The sequence below is a fragment of the Trifolium pratense genome, linkage group LG6 (assembly GCF_020283565.1).
Source record: "Trifolium pratense cultivar HEN17-A07 linkage group LG6, ARS_RC_1.1, whole genome shotgun sequence".
Lineage (NCBI taxonomy): Eukaryota > Viridiplantae > Streptophyta > Magnoliopsida > Fabales > Fabaceae > Trifolium > Trifolium pratense.
The window spans coordinates 31639426-31664313 of record NC_060064.1 but is presented as its reverse complement, the minus strand read 5'-3'; the positions used below and the strand labels follow the sequence as shown (position 1 = coordinate 31664313).

At 34.2% G+C, this 24888-nt stretch overlaps 1 protein-coding gene across 1 annotated transcript; it reads left to right on the top strand.

Moving 5' to 3' along the window:
* Positions 1 to 11792: 11792 nt before the first annotated feature.
* LOC123889904 (importin beta-like SAD2) lies at positions 11793 to 23405 on the top strand. The gene is made up of 22 exons (XM_045939417.1): positions 11793 to 12208; positions 12715 to 12847; positions 12946 to 13033; positions 13235 to 13384; positions 13515 to 13677; positions 14570 to 14754; positions 14856 to 15029; positions 15649 to 15794; positions 15880 to 16003; positions 16076 to 16256; positions 16571 to 16730; positions 16831 to 16872; positions 16959 to 17077; positions 17164 to 17362; positions 18686 to 18817; positions 20140 to 20243; positions 20501 to 20680; positions 21255 to 21394; positions 21484 to 21623; positions 21778 to 21944; positions 22367 to 22493; positions 22573 to 23405. Exons 1-22 carry the CDS (start codon positions 12119 to 12121, stop codon positions 22731 to 22733), a joined length of 3105 nt encoding a protein of 1034 aa, XP_045795373.1. The 5' UTR covers positions 11793 to 12118; the 3' UTR covers positions 22734 to 23405.
* Positions 23406 to 24888: the final 1483 nt, after the last annotated feature.

Sequence of the window (24888 nt, the reverse complement as noted above, 5' to 3'; positions counted from 1 at the left end):
AAGTGTTTCCCAAGGTGATAGAATGTTTCCCTAACCCTAGAGTCTTCCCAAGATGAAATCTCTCAACCCTAGCCTTTTTGTTAACCTTTGAAACCCTAAAATCCCCTTGAAAAAGTCAGAAAACGCATAACATATATATAGGCCCGCAGACACTACGCCTGGGCGCAGCCTCCCACGCCTGGGCGTGAGCAACCTGAGTTCAGCCCAGTTTTTCACGCCTGGGCGCCAACTCCCACGCCTGGGCGTGAGCAGGCAGAGACTACCAAAACATGATTTTCTGATTTTTACATTATTTCAAGGCAATATTCAACAATTCTCCACCTTGCCTTTAAATCAATGGTGATGCCGACTTCTCATCAACCATCGTGCTGCTCTCTCCAACCTCCGTCTACTCTTCAACGAAGTTAATCAAGTCCAAGCAATGCTTGAACTTAGCTCTAGGTAACGATTTGGTGAACATGTCAGCTGGATTCTCCTCCGATGCAATTTTCTCCACCATGATCTCTTTTGTCTCAATCATGTCTCTTACAAAATGCAACCGAATGTCAATGTGCTTTGTCCTTTCATGATACACCTGGTGATTTGCCAAATGAATGGCACTCTGATTGTCACAATGTATCTTCACACATCCTTGACTAATCCCCATTTCTCCAATCATACCCTTCAACCATATGGCTTCCTTGACCCCTTCAACAAGGGCTATGTATTCTGCTTGAGTTGTTGACAAAGCTACAACAGATTGTTGATTGGCCTTCCACGTTACCGCTGTACCGAACAATGTAAACACAAAACCCGATAAGGATTTTCTAGTGTCTATGTTACCTGCATAGTCCGCATCCACATATCCCTCCAAAGCATCTCTTCCTGGATCAGTTCTTGTGTACTTCAGACCACCCTTCAAAGAACCATTCAAATACCTCAAAACCCACTTCAAAGCTTGCCAATGAACTTGGCCCGGATTTGCCATAAACCGACTTACCACGCTAATTGCATATGATAAATCAGGCCTACTACAAACCATGCCATACATGATGCTTCCAACCCCACTTGCATAGGGAGTACTCTCCATCTTCTTTCTCTCATCCTCGGATTGAGGACACTGTTTTATCGACAACTTTGAATGGTGACCAAGTGGCGTATTCACTACCTTAGAATCTGTCATTCTAAACCGCTCCACCACTTTCTTCAAATAATCATGCTGAGATAAGAACAACTCACCTTTACTCCGGTCTCTCAAGATATCCATACCAAGTATCCTCTTCGCATTGCCAAGATCCTTCATCTCAAATTCACCATTTAGTTTCTCCTTGAGCTGTTGAATCTCTTGCTTGTCAGAACTTGCCATAAGAATATCATCTACATAAAGAAGAAGGTAGAGAATGACTTTCTCATTCCTCTTCATCATGTACACACAACTGTCATAGTTGCTTCTCACAAATCCAGTCTTCAATAAGAAATCATCAAACCGACGATACCACTGCCTTGGACTCTGCTTCAACCCATACAAAGATTTCTTTAACAAACACACTTTTGAATTGTCTTTCACAAAACCTTCAGGTTGTTGCATGTAGATAGTTTCTTCTAACTCTCCATGTAAGAATGCGGTCTTCACATCCATTTGTTCTAACTCAAGATCATACATGTTAACAATCGCCATAAGTACCCTTATAGAACAATGTTTCACCACAGGTGAGAAGATTTCGTTGTAATCAATCCCCTCAACCTGAGTAAAACCCTTTGCTACAAGTCTTGCCTTATACCTTGGTGCTTCGACCCCTGGTATACCTTCTTTTCTTTTGAACACCCACTTGCTACCAACTACCCTTTTATTTTTAGGTAATGACACAAGCTTCCAAGTCTGGTTCTTCTCCAATGAAAGCATTTCCTCATTCATTGCCTTCAACCAGTCTTGACTATCTATGCTTTCTGATGCTTCCCTGAAGTTCTTTGGTTCCGAGTCTTGCACTTCTTCAGCTGCATTCAAAGCATAACAAATAAGGTCAGCATAACCGAGTCTATTAGGTGGACGAATAACTCTCCTCTCCCTATCTCTTGCTAGCTGATAGTCAGGAACAGTTGTTTCATCACTTCCACTTTCATCAGGTACTTGAGTCTCATCCTCCTTTTCCCTCTCATCTGTGGAAGGCTCCACCTCAAACTGAATTCTCTCCACCCCCGTTTCTGGTCTTTTCTCAAGGTCTTTGCACTTCATCCCCATTCGGGTCTCATCAAAAGTGACATCCCTGCTTATGATAAACTTTGATCCTCCAGGCTCCATCTTCCACAGCTTGTAACCTTTCACACCTTCAGGGTAACCAATGAAAACACACTTCACAGCTCTAGCATCAAGCTTATCTTGCTTGACATGTGCAAATGCTAAAGCTCCAAAGATTTTCAAGTTAGAGTAGTCTGCCGGCTTGCCACTCCAAACCTCCATAGGTGTCTTTAGATCAATTCCTGTTGATGGACATCTGTTGATCAAATATGCAGCAGTGTTAACTGCCTCTCCCCAGAAACTCTTGGGTAATCCAGCTCCCAACAGCATACATCTCACGCGCTCCAGCAAGGTCCTGTTCATCCTTTCAGCCAGTCCATTCTGCTGCGGTGTGTATGCAACGGTCTTATGCCTCTTTATACCTAGTTTCCTGCAAAACTCATTAAACTGCTCTGAAACAAACTCCAGGCCATTGTCAGTCCTTAAAAGTTTTAGTTTACTTCCTGTTTGATTTTCTATTAAGGTATGCCATTCTTTGAATTTTTCAAAAGTGTCACTTTTATTCTTTATTATGTAAACCCATACCCTCCTAGAGTAATCATCAATTATTGAAAGAAAATATGAACCTCCCCCATGAGTAGACACAGATGCTGGACCCCAAAGATCCGAGTGAACATACTCGAATGGCCTAGTAGACTTATGCACTCCCACCCCAAACTTAACCTTATGTTGTTTTCCTAGAGTACAATTATCACAAAAGTCTAGTTTGTTCAATTTTTCTTTCCCTAGTAAACCTTGTTTAGCTAGTTCAACTAAACCCCTTTCACTAACATGACCTAACCTCAAATGCCATAGTTTAGTTATGTCTGCATTTTCAACACTAGTTACTAATGCATTAGAAATAACAGTTGAACCTTCTAAAATGTAAAGACCATTCATTTTAGACCCCTTAGCAATTACTAATGCACCATTAGAAATTCTCATTACCCCACGTTCAATCCTAGTACAATACCCTAGATTATCAAACATGCTTATGGAAATTAAATTTCTTTTAAGTTCAGGAATATACCTCACATTCTTCAAAAGGAAATCACGATCGTCATACATTTTAAGACGAATAGTACCCATACCTTGAACCTTGCACACTTTATTGTTACCTAGACGGACGACTCCACCTTCTTTAAGCTCCAAAGTTTCAAAGTACTCCTTTCTTGGACAAATGTGATATGAGCACCCCGAGTCCATGACCCAGCTCTTCTCAGGTTCCCAACTTGTAACTGTCAATGCTCCTGCACTCTCATAACCTTCCTCTTCACTAACGACAATTTGAGCTGACGAACTACCACCACCCCTTCTCTCAGGGCAGTCCTTCTTGAAGTGACCTGGTTCATGACAATGATAGCACTTTAACTTGCCACCACCATCACCCTTTGACCTAGACTTGGACCTATGCTTCTTTCCCTTCCCCTTACTTTTGTTCTCGCTTCTTCCTCTCGCCACATTCAGCCCTTCTCCGCTGTCATCAATCCTCAAGTCTCTCATCTTAGTCATCTCCTTGGTTCTCAAAGCCGATTGGACTTCATCCAAGGTGATAGTACCTTCTTTTCCATAGAGCAATGCATCCTTGAGGTTTTCAAATGACTTAGGTAAAGCACACAATAGGTGGAAAGCTTTGTCCTCGTCCTCTAAGTTCACATCAATGTTCGCCAAATCGTCAATAATCTTATTGAACTCCGAAAGCTGCTCAACCACGGACTTGTTCTCCGACATACGATAGAAGAACAACCGTTCTTTCAGACACTGCTTATGTGCCAAGGACTTGGTCATATACAATGCATCAAGCTTCGACCACATCCCTGCAGCAGTCCTCTCCTTTGCTACTTCTCTCAACACATTATCCGCGAGGCACAAGATAATGGCACTCAATGCCTTATCATTCATCTCGTTCTTCTCTGTTGCTGAGAAAGTATTAGGCATGTTCGCAATTCCTAACAATGCTTCTGAACACTTCTGTTGTGTTAATATTGCCCTCACCTTCACCTTCCACAACCCAAAGTCGTTACTCCCGGTGAACTTCTCAATGTCCCACTTAGAACCCATGATACTTAAATCGTTTGATCCTTTGCCCCACGGTGGGCGCCAATTGTTGTGAATTCGGATTGAATCACACCAATAAAATAATTGATGTGTGGAGCAAATAACGATTAAGCAATCAAATAATGAGATCGGCAATAAAAATCACAAATCAAAAGATAAAGCGATAAAAGAAAAAGAACACAAGAGAATTGTTTACCCAGTTCAGTCAATGTGACCTACTCTGGGGGAGAGAGCAGCTCTCCGATCCACTATCAAACTTGTTCCTTGATTACAATGAAATTCACCACAAGAGTTACAAGATTTAGAGTTTTTCCTAAATCTACCCTAAGCCCGAATTTCTTCCCGTGACCAAGAAATTCAATATGAAAGTGTTTCCCAAGGTGATAGAATGTTTCCCTAACCCTAGAGTCTTCCCAAGATGAAATCTCTCAACCCTAGCCTTTTTGTTAGCCTTTGAAACCCTAAAATCCCCTTGAAAAAGTCAGAAAACGCATAACATATATATAGGCCCGCAGACACTACGCCTGGGCGCAGCCTCCCACGCCTGGGCGTGAGCAACCTGAGTTCAGCCCAGTTTTTCACGCCTGGGCGCCAACTCCCACGCCTGGGCGTGAGCAGGCAGAGACTACCAAAACATGATTTTCTGATTTTTACATTATTTCAAGGCAATATTCAACACCCATAAAGGTTTACCCTCACGGCTCAACAAAAGTCCCTTCTGTGGCAACCAAAAAACAAGACAAGATCGGTTATGATAACCAAAGGAGAACAAAGTTTACCGTTGATGCATATAATAAAAGCGTGAGAATAATTTCATATCTAATACTTACTCTTAGAAATGGATATTGAGCCTAACTCATCCTTACAAAACCGGCTTGTATGGTGAGGATTGTCTCTAGTATATAAACACTTAGTCAGACTATCTCTCAATCGATGTGGGACTCTTAACACACCTCTTCACGCCCAGCACTATTGGGCTTGGTGCGTGGATATAAACGGTAGGTGGCCCGATAGCGGAAACCTGATAACAGGTGGTCCATTGGATCTTAGAGAGGCTCTGATACCATCTTAGAAATGGATATTGGGTCTAACTCATCCTTACAAAGCCGATTTTATAAGAATGAGTTAGACCCAATACTCATTTCCAAGATGGTAACTCCAATACAAAGTTATTTGCAATTTGGAAAGCAAGACCAGTTTAGTTTTGATGTCCTAAGTTAAAAGTTTGTCTTAGAATTGAGTTTGGGCCTAACTCATCCTTACAAAACCGGCTTGTAAGGTGAGGATTGCCTCTAGTATATAAACACTTAGTCAGGCCATATCGCAACCGATGTGGGACTTCTTAACACCCCCGCTCGCGCCAAGCGCTATGGGCTTGAGGCGCGGATATGAATGGTGGAGGGCCCGATCAGAAACCTGATTGCAGGCGGCCCGACGAAGTGGCCCAGCGAATCGTGGATAGGCTCTGATACCATCTTAGAATTGAGTTTTGGGCCTAACTCATCCTTACAAAACCGGCTTGTAAGGTGAGAATTGCCTCTAGTATATAAACACTTAGTCAGGCCATATCGCAACCGATGTGGGACTTCTTAACAGTTTGCAACAATTTTTGTGGATGATCCCTTGTGACCTAACAATAAAAACAAGCATATGATGATTCTTAAGGCAAATGTGGGGGATCTAATATTTCACAAGTGAAATAATAGTGTAGTCCTTTTATTTTCTTTGAAAAAAATAACATTTCTCTTGGGGAAAAATGTCTAGTTAAAATTGGTACAATTTCCCTGATTCAAACTGATTTACGTCGATTTTCCTATTCTTTTACTGACTATGTAGACTCTTGGTTTTGTGCTAGATTTGGTTTCTAGTTCGATCGGTGGAACCGGCAGTGTGATCCAATTTTGTAAACATTGGTTTGAGGAAAAATCATAAGTTTGTTTTGCATAAATAGTTTGAAGTTTTGTGCAGGATCTGAATCCTCTCCAATATTTTCCTCATGTTCTTCATCATGCCCTCATTTCAGTCACCAATTCATTTTTTTTTTCTCTTCTACACTATTTTTTGTTTATTTTGTAAATCAACAGCGTAACTGTTAGATTAAGAAAATAGGAGAAGATTTGACACAAACATCATACGTGATGCACATTTAAAAGACAACTTCTCCCCTAAAAAATTAGGAAATTTTGACATTTAAAACACAACTTCTCCAAATTCATTATTTATTTTCAATTATTTTAATTTTTTGAAGAAAAGCCAAATGAATAATAACAAGAGAAAAAAAAAAAGGACCCCGTCAAGCACATTGTGGGTCTAAAAAAACTCCAAAGAAGTCACAAATAACAAAAAAAAAAAACTTATTAACTAATAAAAAACAGCAAGAGACTAGAGAAAAAAAAAAAGAATTATGCTACCAAGAACCCACACGGCCACACCAACAAGCAAACTTTTTTTTTTTTTTAACTTTCAAGCATCATCAAGCTAAATACTTCATCTGCCCCAAAATATAAGATTTCATTGACTATTGCACGTAATATATGTCAATACATAAATTTGATTACGAATATACTTAATTGTGTATTAATAAAAATTTGATATTTTAAAAATACTCATCGAAAAAAATTAAACAAGATCTTATATGATAATATTTACATTTATATATTTTTAGAAAAATACGGTCAAAACAAGACATATGAATAATGAATTTAGTTAAAGAAAATCTTATAAAATGGGACAGGAGGTGTATAATCTTAACTTTATCTAGTATATAAGTGAGTGACGATTGTATATTCCTAAAAGTGAACAATATCCGGTACATTTTCTTTTTTATATAATAAATTTAGGGTATGGAGATACAATCTTACTTGAACACGATCTATTCTATAGAATTGTATTACCGTGTCCTTGATTCCTAATGAGACAGGAACATGAATCTGGAATTTAGGGTATAGAGATGATATCTAGTAGAAAATATTATGAAGGTATACCAAAACAAATCATGAAGGTACATTTACCTCTCTCTAACCGCACTTGCAGGACTCAAATCCAAAACCTCATCGATAGATTTGTCTTTTTTTTATCACTAAACCAAATTTTGGAGTTATATTCGGTACTTTTTGGTCTTATAGTAGTCTGTATTGATACAAAGCAATATCTCAGTTCATAAGTAAATTAAATAATTTAAACATTGTATATTTTCATGAGAAGAATAATTGCAACAGTGTAACACAAAAAACATTACATCTCCGATAATCAAAATCAATTATCAAATCATCAAGAAGGCTAATTGGCAAAAAGGACATAAACAGCGAATCAATCAGCAAAGGTGATTTAAAGGTAATCAATAATGTTTTTGAAAAAGTTTTTTTTTTTTTTTTCTTTTACAAGAGAAAAGTGTTAATATCCATCAAAGCACAACATTTTTGTTTGGTAAGGCAAAGCCACAGCATTTTAAAACAGTGTATAAATTTTTTAGGCACATTCATAAAATAATAAAATGTTATGTTTGCTTTTTATTCTTTTTAAAATAATTTAAAAATTAATTCTACGTTATGTTTAACGGCATTTAATAAAAACGCATAAATCGTTAATCTTGATTGACCTCAATAACATAATAAACAATTTTAGATTTTTGAAAAATTTAACATGTGATCTATATCCTTAAAAAAAACATATAGATCCATATAATATAATCTTTCAATGGTGAATTTTATAAAATTTGTATTTATTAAAATATTATTTAATATTACACTGATGTAATTTGATCCGTCGTTTTTTGTGAGTGTGTTTAAAATTTGGGACCATACATAGGGTCTATTCGATTTGCGCATAATGTAAATACTGGACAAAACAGTATATGACAGTACAACTATAAGACAAAACAACACAAGACTAACATTTATTGAACAAATTTTGTCTACAATGTTTGATGGACAAAATGTTATTATGATATTTTAGACAATTTATGCGGATGACAAAAAAATTGTTATTTAATTCAATGAAGGACAAAAATTTGTGTTTTTGTCCAATCCCTAGAGCCTAATTATACTATTTAACTATGTGCCACGAGTCTCCATGAAAAAAATAAAATAAAATAAAACCCTCTTATTATGGGTTGTCTTTGCTCTCTTTCATAATTTTTTTCTTCACTACATGTACATGTGGGGACAACTATAAATTTAAATCATTAGGCTTTTCTAAAAAAATACACACCACACCATATACTTATTTCAATAATATTTTTATTTTTTTGGATTTTTGTAATTATATAGATCAATTGGTATGAACATTATTATGTATATATGGGTTGAGATTTAAACTTTAATCACTCTATGTACTTATTTTAAAAGTGAAACTCTAGCAATTATTAACTAAAAGAAATATAATTTTCTTTCATCATTCTATTCTACTATTTTTTATTTTTGCAAAAATTATATTCTACTATTTTACATTTGTGTGAATCTGCCTAAATCAATTAAATTTGTGTCTATATGTACCCCTTTTATATTTGTTTTCTTTACTTGTTTTCTACGTTCATTATGACCCACCGCTTAGTTTAGTCTTGATAATAATGGAAATAAATAACAAATAAAATATACTTATCATGCTAACACGTGCTTTTTCTAAAGACACCTGCATATGCTGCATTACACAAGTACTAACAAAGAGTACATGTACATTTGAAATTTCTCAAAAAAATAAAAAATTAAAGAACTTTTTTTTTTTAACAAGTAGCTTAATGACTACCCCTTAAAATAAATAGGAACAGAATTTCAAGAACTCCGACCGCTATAAATTATAATATTTATTTCAAATTGAGTATGTTTATATGAGAAATTTTTAAGAGAAAAACTTGAAATTATTAAAGAGATTTCATGATAATTTGAATCATGAAAATAAAACACCAAGTCTATGATACATAAGACAATTATGTATAAGTTTGTTTTTACAATTAGATCGGTATGTCTCGTCATTAGATCGAATAAGATGTGACATATTGATCAAACGATAACATTTATTAATCCAATTATACAAATAAATTTGTGTGTAATGAAAGACTTGAAAATACAGGACAAACGTTTAATGTATTGATCAAATTTTGTTTTGTACGATATTTGATTGAGAAAAAATGTTATTTTAATATTTTAGACAACTTATATAAAAGATAAAAATTCACAAAAACTAATATTCTACTAATTTCTTTATTAATTTTGAAAAACTAATATTCGGAGATTTGATTCACACTCTTAATAAAATTCACAAAAACTAACTATAATATTAATCACTGCGTTTTCTAAATCAATAAAATTCTCACACTTTCGTAAAAAAAATTCCCACACTCACCACTATAAAGATAAGTAACTCATGTACCAAAATAAAAAATAAGTAACATGAAAAATTAGACAGTAAGGCACACGACAAAAACAATATTTTTTATCTCTCTTTGAACTACAAAATAATTTTTTGTCCACAGTATAACTATAAAAAATACGAAAATACCTCTTTTATTTTCGAATATAAAAATATTATCGCCATATATCTCTCCGGTATAGTTTTGTCCTGTCTTATATTATCTTGTCCTGTCCTATACTGTTATGTCCAATTCTTATTATTTTACGAATAAAACGCACTCTTAATAGTTAAAAGAGTTAGAGAAGATGAGTGGAGGAGAAAAATAAATGCATCACAAATTAAATAACTAAAAAAATTAACAAGCAGCAGTAGATGCCATATTTTTTTGGTTACAAGTAGATGATGCATTGTTTGTTAGGTAGAGTTGGCAGCCAACCCATGAAGGCAAGCATCTTCCTCCGTGAGTATCCAAAAGCATGAAAAACAAACTCTCTCAATGTACATCCAAACAACAAATAGCCAACCAAACATACTGAATTACCACTTTCCACAATTATAAATGTGGACAATTATGTACTTCAACTCAGCTAAACTTCAAAATAATCCACATAAATAATTTTTTAACCATCTTAGTTATTTTAATTTGATTAAAATTTATTTGAAATTTTTTGTTAATTTAAGATAAAAAACTATCACTTAAGATTTTAAACTAAATTAAAGATGTACTCCGATGAAATTACTACCACCATATTTTTTGTGTGTGCGCGTAAACTGATATCTCTGCACACAATTATATACACTAATCTCTCGAATTTCGTGGGACTTAAATGAGTGACAAACTCTTCCAATAAATTTTAAGACTATTACATATCTAAGACAAGTATCAAAGTCATGATACCACCACCATACTTTTGAAAACATATTTTCATTTTTATACACGAAAACAAACACAAAAGAGGAATATATTGTTTGTATTTCATTTTGGTTTGTTAAAAAATAATTGTTTGTATTAGGAAAAAACTAAAGTTAAGATAGTAATTAAATCTCAACTATTTAAATAAGATCAAACAAATCACAATTTATTTATTAATTACTAAATCAATTTCAAAATACAATATCGAGAATTTAAGTTTTTCTACTAGAATCGCACAACCATTACATCGTAATTAACGTCAATCCATATCCAAACACTCTTACAAAAGAGAAACTTAGATTGTCTATACACGAACACAACTAAAATTAAAGTACTTGAGCATTTACTATTTTTTTGTTTTGTTTGCAATGAACCAATGATTGAACTCAATAACTCTATCATACTACCAAAATCTCTCACCACTATGAGTCTGTTTGTTTCAGCTTTAAAAAAATGGATTTTTTCTTTGTATTTTTGAAAATACTTTCTAAAACCGTTTTTCAAAATATTACATGTTTTTTTATATTTGTTTTTTCTAAATTGAAACATTAATTTTGACATTATATAACATAAACACACATTATTGAAGATCAAAACATAGTCAAAATCATATTTTTTTCAAAAAGTTGTATTTCAAAAATGATTTTTTATGAAAATCTATTTGAAATAACTTTAAAATTAAGTGATTTTTCGAAATTTTGATATCAAAAGAAATTTCAATAAAATGATCAAATATCTAAAATAACATTTTAAGAATAACTATTCAAACCAAATTTTCATTTGAAACTTTAATAAAAAATTTCTCTATAAATTATTTTTACTCAAAATTATGAAACACTACAAGAATCTATTTTGAAAAAATCTATAACAAACATGATGTATATCAAAGCTATTGGTTTAAAATTAAAATCAAACAACTCACGTTTAATAAAGAGTTTAATAAACACGCACCATCGATGTAATTTAATTTTACACGGACAACCAATTAGAATGATTCAATCTTCCATGTCATATCAAGAAGGTGGGGTTAAGTGGGGTGACGTGACGAAAAACATGGTTTTCATTGGTTGACAATTATTTTACACTGTCAGTGGATATTCATTTTTCTCTTTAATAAATCATAGTCAAATTATAAATTCAACCTAAAAAAATTTTAGCCCTAGGATTAACATCAAACAACCATTATTTAATAGAATTATCCACATTTTTTTTCCTCTTACAAGTGAAAATTGTAAAAAAAAAATAAAATAAAAGAAGAAAAGAACAAGTACTCCTAATAACACAGTGGTAGCAAAAATGGTTAAAAACCCGTAATCGTAAACCCTAGAAGTTTAAATAGCCTCCAACTATTTCAACTTCATTCTCTCTCTCATTCCTCTTCTCAAAATCACAACAATTTCTCTGTTCGATTCATCGTTATTCTCACCGGTGTTCTAAACCCTAGAAGAATCTCTTCCTAGGGTTTAGGTTCATCATCGCTTAATCAATTCTCGTTTTCAGCGTTGATCGAAGTTTTTTTGATCGTTTTTTTTGTTTTTTGCACTATGGATCTTCCTAGTCTTGCTGTTATACTCCAAGCTGCTCTCAGTCCCAATCCTGATGAACGGAAAGCTGGTGAACAGAGCTTGAATCAGGTATTAGTCTCTTCGTTTTTCAATTTTAGTGTAAATTCGATTGATTATTGGTGTTTTGATTAGTTTTTTGATTTGTTTTGAGTTGGATTTACATTTGGATAAGTGTATACGAAGTATAAACATTTGTTAAACGTGTTGATTTTGATTTGTTTGTGAATTTTGGTGTTATTAGTTCTAATTGAATGTATTAGTGGTTGAATTTGATTGTTTTGAATTTTGTTGTGTGCGTATTTATGATTTTATTGAATGTTAAATAAATAAATCAATCACTTTCTTTAGCATAATTTTGATTGTCTGTTAGTATGTGTGTCCATTTTGTCTCAATATAAAGTGGATTTTGGTAATTGCGTGTTAATTAATTGAATATAGTGGTAATTTTATTCAATTGAATGAAATGGAAATGTAATATAATTGATTTATATAGGGTATTATTATTTTTTGAATCAGAGAGTTTTTTTTTTTTTTTTTTTTGAAGTATAATGGATTTATATATTGTATATGTACAGTTCCAGTTTGCACCTCAGCATCTGGTGAGGTTGTTGCAAATCATTGTAGACAACAACTGTGATATGAGTGTACGACAAGTGGCTAGTATTCATTTCAAGAACTTTGTTGCGAAAAATTGGTCTCCTGATTCTGGTATGCTTTTGATCAGAAATGGAATTTAGATAATGAAATAATGAATACTAGTACTACCTTATTTTGCTGATTGTTTGCTTCTCTATTGGTTGATGTAGATACCCAACAAAAGATATTGCAGAGTGATAAAGATTTGGTGAGGGATCACATTCTCACGTTTGTAACTCAAGTTCCTCCTTTGTTGAGGTACAGTTGTTTATCTGTGGCTGTATTGTGTTTGACAGCAACTTCCTGGATGCTCTGATGTCTTGATTTGATGATTCTGTTTACCTAGTGATTAATCATGAATTCATGATAGTCTAAACATTGTGGCAGATTTATTTTTCCTTTGTATAATGTATGTTTCTTTCCATTGTGTTGTTCCTTTCTCACATGTTGTGTTTGTAGGGTACAACTAGGTGAATGCCTGAAAACAATCATACATGCTGATTACCCTGAACAGTGGCCTCGTCTTCTTGACTGGGTGAAGCATAACCTACAGGATCAACAAGTCTATGGTGCCTTATTTGTGCTACGGATTCTGTCTAGAAAATATGAGTATGTTTCCATCTATTTTATTTTGATTGAAAAGAATCGTGCTGCTGCTTTTGCTCATGTCTGGTGGTTAGTAATTATTCTACATTAGGCCTACAGGAGCTATGTTAACCATCACATTTTGTCTTCGCAGGTTCAAGTCAGATGAAGAGAGGACACCAGTTTATCGCATTGTCGACGAAACATTTCCCCACCTTCTTAATATATTTAGCAGGCTTGTCCAGATTGTTAATCCATCATTTGAAATAGCAGATTTAATCAAGCTTATCTGTAAAATATTCTGGTCCTCCATATATGTAAGTTTTTTCCTACTCCTGTTTTTCATAAACCACAGAATTTATTGTCAGTGTTATGTTGTAGATCAATCCTTGTTTGAGATTGCATGTTTCTTTTATTGACAGTCATTCTGTAGAATTTAGGATTATTATTATTTAATGTGTATTATGTGTTCCTTTTGTATTGAAGTTGAGTTGATGCTCCTTTTCTCTCCTGATTAAATTTTAATAAATAAATAATAAGAGGTCTTAGAATTTGCCGGGCTTAAGTCCACACCACAAAATCGTATGGTGAGAGATGCCCTAATTTATACACATTTTAGGAAATATCACATCCAATGTGGGACTCCCATACACTCTCCTCATGCCCCAGACTGAACATGAATTGGTAACGAGTGGCCTAATCAGTCATAGTTTAATACCATACTTACCAAAATGACTCTTAATGTGAGAACTGCCCAAACTTTATAAGCACTGCATAGGCCATATCTCTAGGCAATGTGAGACTAAACCCACCCCTTCACACCCAACCCAATGAAAGTGTTGGACACAGCAATGAGCGAAGCCCAAATGCCGCAATTAAGGTGGATAGGGACGGACCACATTTAAGGCTGAATTTCCAAAGAGGGGTTATTTTGCATGTTTATATATATTTGTAACATGTTTTTCAGAGGTAATTTGTTTATCAGTGAAAATATAAAGCAAAAATTATATAGTTAGACACTGAAAAAGTCATAGTTTATAATAACCTTGTATATCCTTGTCTTGATTAATGTGCTGTTCACTCAGATATTATTTTACAATCCATAGCATTGTGCCATTGTCTGTTGCCTCATTATTTTGATGCTTTACTTCACTTGAAGTCCACATGATTAACATGTGCTATTATGGGTTTATTGGTGAATTTATTCAGTTGGAGATTCCAAAACTGTTGTTTGATCAAAATATCTTCAATGCTTGGATGATACTTTTTCTGAATGTATTGGAGAGACCTGTGCCCTCGGAAGGTCAGCCTGTTGATCCTGATGTTAGAAAGTCATGGGGTTGGTGGAAGGTCAAGAAATGGACTGTTCATATTCTAAATAGGCTCTATACTCGGTATGGTTTTGATGTGGTGAATTAAAGTAATGTGAGTATTTCTGTTGTATGATTGATTGATTCTTAACTTATATATGTCTTTTTAAATTACTGTGTTACAGTTTTGGAGACTTGAAGCTGCAAAATCCTGAAACCAAAGCTTTTGCTCAAATGTTCCAGAAGCACTATGCAGGGAAGATTTTGGAGTGCCACTTGAACCTGTTAAATGCCATTCGAGTAGGGGGTTATTTACCTGACAGAGTTATCAACTTGATTCTTCAGTATCTAAGTAACAGGTAGGCTCAATTCACATTGAAGTAGCATTAGTAAGATAAAGAAAACCTTTAATCATTTGAAATACTTGTGTAAATTTAAATTCATAAGCATATTTCACAGGTAAGATAATTAAAACCTTAAATCACCCTTCACAATTCACATACTTGTATAAATTTAAATTCATTCATAAGCATAATTGCAGAATCGTTTTATTTCATAGATCATAGGTTATACTATTCAATGATTAACAGGGGCAGTTCCACCTGATTCCAATCCATCAAAATAGGATTGTGTATACTCATAATCATGCCGAGGGCAAGCATAGTCGCAAAATCTTGGGATTTTACTTCATGTTTGCTTCTTTTATTTGTTTATATTTTTTTAACATAGTGTAGTTCTTGAATGTGATGTAACTTTTTACGTTAGAAGATTTGCTGTACATCTTTGCTGTAGTTGTTATCATGGAAGTATATATTTCATTTCTAAATTTCCAATCAGACCATGTGACAAGTTTTTGTATTCTGGATAGCAAGGGCATTTTAAATTGAGAATATTAGTTATTATTTTGACTGCTTTTATTTGTTGCTGCTGTGTTGCAACATATTGATTCTTTCTCCCTGAATGTTTTAATATATGCAGTATTTCAAGGAATAGTATGTATGCTCTGCTGCAACCTCGACTTGATGTCCTACTATTTGAAATAGTATTCCCCCTTATGTGCTTTAGTGACAATGATCAAAAGCTTTGGGAAGAAGATCCGCATGAATATGTAAGGAAAGGATATGGTAAGTCCTGTTGGTGTATAAACATTGAAACATTTTTCCACAAATTGCATTGTGATTGCTTATTGTTTCCCATTCTTTGTCACAGACATAATTGAAGATTTGTATAGTCCTAGGACTGCTTCCATGGATTTTGTGAGTGAGTTGGTTCGGAAACGAGGAAAAGAAAATCTTCACAAGTTTATTCAATTCATAGTTGAAATTTTTAGAAGGTAACATCTTTGCTTAATGTTAGAATGAATTGTGTATACTTTGGTAGAATATTTATGGTTTTGCTATGCTAGGTATGATGAAGCTTCTATAGAATCCAAGCCCTATAGACAGAAAGATGGTGCACTTCTTGCTATTGGCGCACTTTGTGACAAATTGAAGCAGACCGAGCCATACAAATCTGAACTTGAGCGCATGTTAGTTCAACATGTCTTTCCTGAGTTCAACAGTCCTGTTGGCCACCTTAGAGCTAAGGTATATATCAAAACAGGCAAATCCTAAATAATGTTTTTAAAACACCAAAACAGGAAAAAGCCTTTATACATGACAATCTGATCCCAAATTAAGTTGATCCCAAATTATTGATTTTACCTCATGATTATCGTATTTCATCCTTTTATTTATAAAATATAACGCAGTGAAACAAGGGAATGGTGTAATCTTTTCCAAATTCCATATTTTGATTTAATTTCATATAAGTTAACTTTGATTCTAGTCAATGATTAGGAATATTTAATTTCTTCATTCTTATATATTTATGTTGATTTTTATTCTTATTTGAAATACAGGCAGCATGGGTTGCTGGTCAGTATGCCCATATTACCTTCTCAGATCAGAACAATTTCCGGAAGGCATTGCAGTGTGTTGTATCCAGAATGCAAGATTCTGAACTTCCTGTGCGTGTTGATTCTGTTTTTGCCTTGCGCTCTTTCATTGAAGCATGCAAAGGTAGGTTTTACTCTTTTGTTTCGATTTGTTATTGTATTGAGCACCGTCTTTTCTATACATTTAATATTTATACTTTATTTTGTATTCCTCAATAATGCAGATTTGAATGAAATTCGTCCCATTCTTCCTCAACTTCTTGATGGTATGTTGGCATGGAAATTTTGTCTTCACTTCATAATTATTATTTTGACTTGCTGACTAAATTTAATCAACTGGAATTTTATGTAGAGTTTTTCAAACTTATGAATGAGGTTGAGAATGAGGACCTTGTATTTACTTTGGAGACTATTGTGGACAAGTTTGGAGAAGAGATGGCGCCTTATGCACTAGGGCTGTGTCAAAATTTGGTATTAATTTTTGCCCTTTCTTCTATCTGTCCGATTTTGTGTACTGTTCTGTAGAATAACATTTTGTATTCCATTTTCTACAACAGGCTGCTGCATTCTGGAGGTGTATGAACTCTGCAGAAGCTGATGATGAAGCTGATGATCCAGGCGCTTTGGCCGCAGTTGGTTGTTTACGTGCTATTAGCACAATCCTTGAATCAGTGAGCAGGCTTCCTCACCTTTTTGTGCAAGTTGAGCCAACTTTGCTTCCTATAATGCAAAGAATGTTAACAACAGATGGTCAAGGTACTCCCCCCTTGCTATTTTTTGTTGTGCAGGACCCATACCCCCAATTTTCCTTGTATATTTTCTTATCCATTTGGACGCTAAATTTTGAGAAGGAACTAAATTAATCGACGTTCTTTTATTTAACGAACTAAATTTTCAATTCACAAATTTGAGTAATTAAATTGTCTGACTGTTACTGTCGAATCAAAATATTTATCTACCCTAGCAGAAATTATTTGTGGAAAGCTTTTTGATGAATGAACATTTACTAGAAAGTTTGTTGATAGCCCTCTTAATATTAATATGTTAAAGGGAAATTGAATGAACATTTCATAATTATTGTTAAATGAAAATGTGTAATGGTAGACTTGAGGAATACAAATTTCATGAAAGTAAAAAGTGACGTGATGAACAAAGTTTGGACTGTGGATAATTGGAGTGGACTGATAGGATTATCAAATTCAGATTATGGAATGAGAAATAGAAATTGGATATTTCTGACCTTTGTGTGTGTTTCTGTATTTTGGTCCAAATACAGTTTTAATTTGGTAGATTACTCAAATTATGTGCCATTTGCGGTTGACATAGATGGTTGGACCTTTTGCTCACACTCGTTGTGACTTGGGTTCAAATCTAGGATTCTGTAGTTGGTAGGTTAAATCCCATTATAAATCCTCAACGAGTTTGTTGGTTCTCTTCGACCATGCCCTAATCTAAATTTTTGTTTATAAAAAACAAAATAGTCCCCTTACGAAAAACTGCACTCTTTATATCAAATGAAATGTCAAATCAGAATCAGACCAATCTGCCAATGTAATATCCTTAAAAATATATGATTTGCCCTCCATCCAAATGCAACAGTATATGGTGTAAATATGTGTTGATGGAAAAAGTTTTTCTTATTAATTCTATCAAGGCCATTAAAGCTATTCACACAAAAAAAGTCCAACATTTTAAAAGACACCCAACATCTATTGAAATCAGAGTAGACTTGACGAATGTATAATTGAGCATCTCTTCTAGAAGGTAGCCAATAGTCTGCAAAAAACAAGCAGCATATTTTTCAGCCATTAATGTTATGGGCTGTGAAATATATATTTTTTAGCCATGGCGAAGGGGCTTGACTTTTCACTTTGATAAATGTTTATTTTGGTTGTAAGAAATTACAACAGTTCTTACACTTTTAGCTTTAATATGTCTATAGTATGTAAGAAAATGTGACAAGTTGTTATGAGATTTTTAAGTTGGATGTATTTGTGTTGCTATGATATTATGATTTGTAAATTTTGTTTTCACTTGGATTTGCTGGCTTATTTTCATTATTTGTATGCATGCTTACAGAGGTTTTCGAAGAAGTTTTGGAGATTGTATCATATATGACATTTTTCTCTCCATCAATATCTCTGGAGATGTGGAGTCTTTGGCCAATAATGATGGAAGCACTGGCCGATTGGGCAATTGATTTCTTTCCAAGTATGGTTCTTAACTACATATTGACTCTTTTTTTTGCTCTGTTTTTGATGAAGTGCCTAGTTCAAATGATTTATGGATGGCCTGTTGATTTATCGATATTCAATTGAAGTAGAGTCGCGTTGGTGTCTCAGACTTAACCTGAAGATGCACACAACTTTAAGCATCTTAGAAAAATCATTAAAAAAAGATATGGTAAATAAGATTTTTTTTGACACATAGCTTCTAATTAATACACTGAAGTATTCCTGGCCGTGCTATTTTTACAGTTTTGTGGTGTCCTTTCCTTTTCCGATGCTTTCTTTTTCAAGCTCCACAAGCATATTTTGTGACCCTCCTGTTTGTAAGCGGTTGCATTGTGTTGTAATTGTCGGGCTAGTTGTTTTTCGGACTCTTTCATCCACAATATCCCAAATTGCTGGGGATCTGGGTTGTGTGGCCCTTGTTGAATTTTATTTGCCCACTATGCTCCAATGTTTTCTCACTTCTCTTTTCATAGATTTTAAAAAATTGTTAACTGCTTAATGATTTCTGTCTCTTTTTCACCGAATGGAGGAGACCCTTGGGATTATTTGGTGGCTTGGGTATGTATGGAGAAGACTTGTAGTAAAAGTGGTTGGGAGAGTAAATTTAATTAAAGATAGTCCAATGATTAGAGGTAGACGGAGATTGAGGAAAACTATAGGCCAAATTGTTAAGAGAGATGTGGAGGTGACGGTGTATCTTTGGACCTAATATGTAACTGGACTTTATAACACCAACTGAACTATGTAGCCAACCCCACCTAGTGGGAAATGGCTTGGTGGTTGTCGTGGCTTAATCTTTGCGATCCTTTCCTATTGAGAATACCTTGTGGATATAGTATTTCAGAGCTAGTAAGATTTACAGGTTTTGATTTTGTTGGGTGGGCACACCAACACAGCAACTTGTGCAAGTCATACTTCTCTCTTCACACATCCTCATGTAATTCTTTTAGATCTTCTGTTTCAAATTTTGGGCGGATCCTTTGGTTGGAAACTCCTTTTTAGAGGCCCATCTTCCCCATATAATTCTACCTTGCACAGTCTTCCACAAAATTACTCCTTTGTACTAAGGCTGCCCACCTTTACTGGGATTTCTACTGTAGTATTGTTGGAGAACCAATCAATTTACAGTTTTGCCTACTTCTATTTGATTTATCCTATTTTTCTGGCATCACAAAGAGACCACACATAGCATCCCCACATTTGTAATTATATTTTTATAATTTATATTAACATGGATTTTCCATCCTATACAATGTCACTTTGGTATATACTTATTTGTAAAGTTTTAAACCTCTGCAGATATTTTAGTTCCTTTGGACAACTATATTTCAAGGGGAACGGCTCACTTCCTTACTTGCAAAGATCCTGACTATCAACAAAGTCTATGGAACATGGTTTCATCTGTGAGTTATTTTAGACTGTAATTTGTCACCACATGTATGGTTGGACTTGGCATTTAGTATTATTATTATTATTATTATTATTATTATTATTATTATTATTATTATTATTATTGTTATTATTGTTATTATTATTATTATTATTATTATTATTATTATTTTTAATGATATATGATTAATGATGATGATGATCATAATAATAATAATAATAATAATAATTTTTTCCTGTTACCGATATTTATTTGTATATCATGTTGCAGATTATGGCTGATAAAGATATGGAGGATAACGATATTGTGCCAGCTCCAAAGCTTATTGAAGTAGTCTTCCAGAATTGTAGAGGACAGGTGGATCACTGGGTGGAGCCATATCTCAGAATTACGGTTGAACGCTTGAATCGGACTCAAAAGACATATTTGAAATGCCTTTTCATGCAATTGGTAAGTGGCTCTTTCAATCAATACTAATGAAATCATGAGGAAATTGCTTTTGTTGCTTCCTGGTTATGATGTTTTGACATGATCAATACTCGGATTTTCCTGTCAATTTTCACTGTTTAGTGAAAACCATTGGGTTCTGGAGCTTTGTTAACTCGACACTTAACAAATTAATTCTTGTTTTGGACTTGCCAGATATATTGAGTTTCAATTTATCAAAAGTAGATGGATTTTATGTTTTGGCTATATAAACATTTGTATATGATGGTTTTCTATGCAAAGGTGACATTGTAATATCGTTTGATCTATGTAGTCAGTTCTACCCGGTGGAAAAAGCTTTTGTTGTTGTAGTTTTGTTACAAACACCTAAAGGTCCCTTTACTATTTGCATGGATTGCACTTCCTCGACTGCCAATGTCAAAGTTCATTGGCTGCTTTAGTTTCTATATAGAATTTTCATAAATTTGCAGCTTCTTAATGAGTTATTATTTATCGGTTGTAAGTTTGCCAAAGATATTAGTCAGATAGGAAAGTGACATCCCAACGTAATTTTTTCTAAGAAGAGATATTTTTTCAGATTGCAGATGCTCTTTACTACAATGCAGCACTGACTCTCAGCATATTGCAAAAGTTGGGCGTGGCTTCAGAAATATTCCATCTTTGGTTTTTTTTGTTGCAACAAGTCAAAAAGAGTGGTTTGCGTGCTAATTTCAAAAGGTATGCTCTTTTTCCCCTTTTGACTGATCCTGTGTTACTTGATATTTCCATAAGCTTTATTGTGGTAAACTATATCCATCTTTATGCAGGGAACATGAGAAGAAAGTGTGCTGCCTCGGTTTAATTTCATTGTTGGCACTTCCAGCTGATCTATTGCCCGGGGAGGCTTTGGGCAGGGTATTCCGGGCCACCCTTGATCTTCTAGTTGCCTACAAGGATCAAGTTGCAGGTATTCTGTCTGCGTTTCTCTAAGTTTGATATCACAATATGATTATATTAATGAAAAGTAGATTAGTTCCTTCATATCTGTCTTGCTCGGGTATGCTTTAAATTTGTTTGTGTTGGTGAGTACTTAGTTTTCAGTCTGTTAACTCACTTTGCAGAAGCTGCAAAAGAGGAAGAAGCTGAAGCTGAAGATGATGATGATATGGATGGTTTTCAAACTGATGATGAAGATGAGGATGGCAATGTTGATGACAAGGAAATGGGTATTCTCGCTGAAGATGGGGATGAAGCTGATACTCTCACTCTTAGAAAGTTGGCTGAACAGGTGTGTTGATCTGAACTAGGGCATACAAAACATTTACATGCGGATATGATTTGATTGTAGTCTAGATCAATGATATGAACAGGTGTCTTCATGCAGTAAAGGGATTTTATGTATCATGTCTGAGCTGTAATGTAGGAATTCTAACATTGAACCAAAAAAATACCAGCAGGAATTCTAACAGTTTATAACTATTGCGAAGCTATTTTATTTTATACCGAAGGTGTTGAATAATTGAATCAAATAACTATTGTGTCTGATTCAATGTTTTGCAAGCTGAACTGGTCATTCATTGCTATTGGTTTAATTATGCCTTTTGTTTTTACTACGGTTTAATTATGCTTTAGCCAGTTACTGTTACACTGAAATTTATTATGAACTTAATTTGAAGAGTTCTTTTCTCATTCTGCATCTGTTGCTCACAGGCAAAGTCATTCCGGCCTGCTGATGACGACGATGATGATTCAGATGACGATTATAGCGATGATGAAGAGTTGCAGTCCCCAATTGATGATGTGGATCCTTTTATTTTCTTTGTGGATACAATGAAAGGTACGCTAACAAATCTTTAGGTTCATAATTGCCACCAATGCTGTTTGACATGCTGACGTTTTCAATTTATATTTTTTAGTTATACAATCAGCAGACCCATTGAGGTTTGAGAGTCTGAGCCAGACACTCGAGTTCAATTATCAAGCTCTTGCTAATGGTGTTGCTCAGCATGCTGAGCAGAGAAGAGTAGAAATTGAAAAGGAAAAACTAGAGAAAGCATCAGCTGCCACAGTTTCTTAAGCTTCTCGATATACATCCATACTTGTGCCTTTTTCCAAAGTTTTCAGCTATAGCCATTCTTTAGAAGAAACAGAGGGTTGCCAATTTATGTGACGCTTTTGTTGGCTCTGCGGTCACGAGTCGGTTTTTGAAGAGTTTGCAGTTTTGAAGTTATTGGAGCTTTATGCAACTGAAGTTCCCATTGTTATTGGTTAGATAGGATGATGTTGCATTCAGGAAACTGTGGAGTTGGCACTTTCTTGAGGCCCGAGTACAGCTTATGATTATTTTGCTTGGGACTGTCCTTGGGAGGAAGGTGCCCATTCTTGCCTTGACTATCTTGTCATCATGTCTCTTTTACAGTTTTACCCTTTTGTGGGTCCCTTTTATAGTCTATTTGTACCAGTCTATTTTGATTCTTTGATACGGTTCTGTAATATTTATTGCCTGTCACATAGACGGGTGGGTATGTAGGGTCGCCATTTGGTTTATTGGTAATTTTTGGTGAGGGATGGTATAAAAAGTTTTGTTTTTTAAATCTCTGGTGTCATAATTTTTGGGTCGAGTATTGATGAAGGCATCAATTTTTCGGGTTATGCAAAGGTGTTTCCAAGAGCGATTGTAAAAGGTTTCTTCATTCTTTATACAATATTTTGTGGGGAAAGAAATCTACTTGATTCTGTTTAATGGGAACTTATTTGTGTTATTAGCATCAGAAACTTTTAGCTTACCACTCGATATCCTATCACTTCCATTAAAAAATTAAACTAAATCTATAGTAAATATTATTTTTATTAAATTACTATAAGTTATAATTAAATAATTCTTTGTAAATATTAAATTGCATTACTTGATTGTTAAATAGTTTTTATTTATATCAAGTCTACTTATTTCTATATATTTTTTCTATGAAATCTTAATTTTTGTATTTGAACTTCACCAAATGACTTTAATTTAATGTAGTGGATTACTATTGCATTAAAATTTAGGTGTGTTTTGACACAACAATGCTACTTTTTAGTTGTCTAGAAAATATAGTATCAAGCTTTTTTTCCCTCGACCAACTAAAATAGTATCAAACTTAGGTATAGTATCGTGGGACTTCATATATTCGTTGAGATGTTATCTTTAGTTCATAGATAACATCTTCCTTCCTCAAGTCAGATAAGGACGAATTTGTCACAAATTATATTTAGTGCTTTACTTCTCTTGGAAGATTTTGAACATCAGATGCAATTTGTTTCTTCGACGCAATTTGTGCTTTGACTTTTGTACATTTAGATATTGAGTGCTAGATGCTCTTGGACTACTTAACTCATTAATTGTCCTTTAGTATTGTGCTGGTTACCCAAAGTGCCAATATAGGGAGGGACACACACTTTGTTGACTAAAGCATAACTGTCTCAAAATGGATATATTGCAAATTCTTCTTTCAATAATTGTGACATACTCAATCGTGTAACTCATCTCAATATGCCGAGTACAAGATATTTTACCAATATAAACTACTTACATAAATGTTACTATATTTGTGAAACTCAATCTGTACACCTCATACATCACATGACATTTATTTTGTATTACTCACAACATTTAGTAAGTAAGCACTTTTCTCTTTTTCTTGATAAGAGCCCCTTAGCCGATAAAACAAGAAGAGACATTTTGATTATTATAGCGGGGAGATACACCGGGGATAGATCTCCTCCTAACTAATAAGTTAAACTTTGAAGTTGCTTTATACGCTCAACCAATCGTCTGAATGTGTACGATATACCATAAGGGCTCAATATCTCAATAGCATCTTTGTCTAAAGCTTCGAAAGAGACTTCATATCCAAAGAAAAATAAATATCTTTTCTCTATTTCTTTTGGATTCCCTTTCTTTTTATTTTCTCTTTTCTTGCTTTCGTTATCGGTTGATACTTGTAGACTTTAACAAAACAATAAAGATTAACTAAGATATTGAGTTCAAATGGTTAATGAGTCATCCTAAGATGAATCGATCGTTCGAGAGAATCAAAGTTCGATTCTTGATGGAAATGACTTTTAGTTATCTAACATATTAAGCCTATCAAAGCGAGATTGATTAGCATGTTATCCAAACATGATGATTGAAATATTTCTCTTAATTGTCATAACAAAGTTTTTGGGATGTTAAGTTCAAAAATAAATTGCAT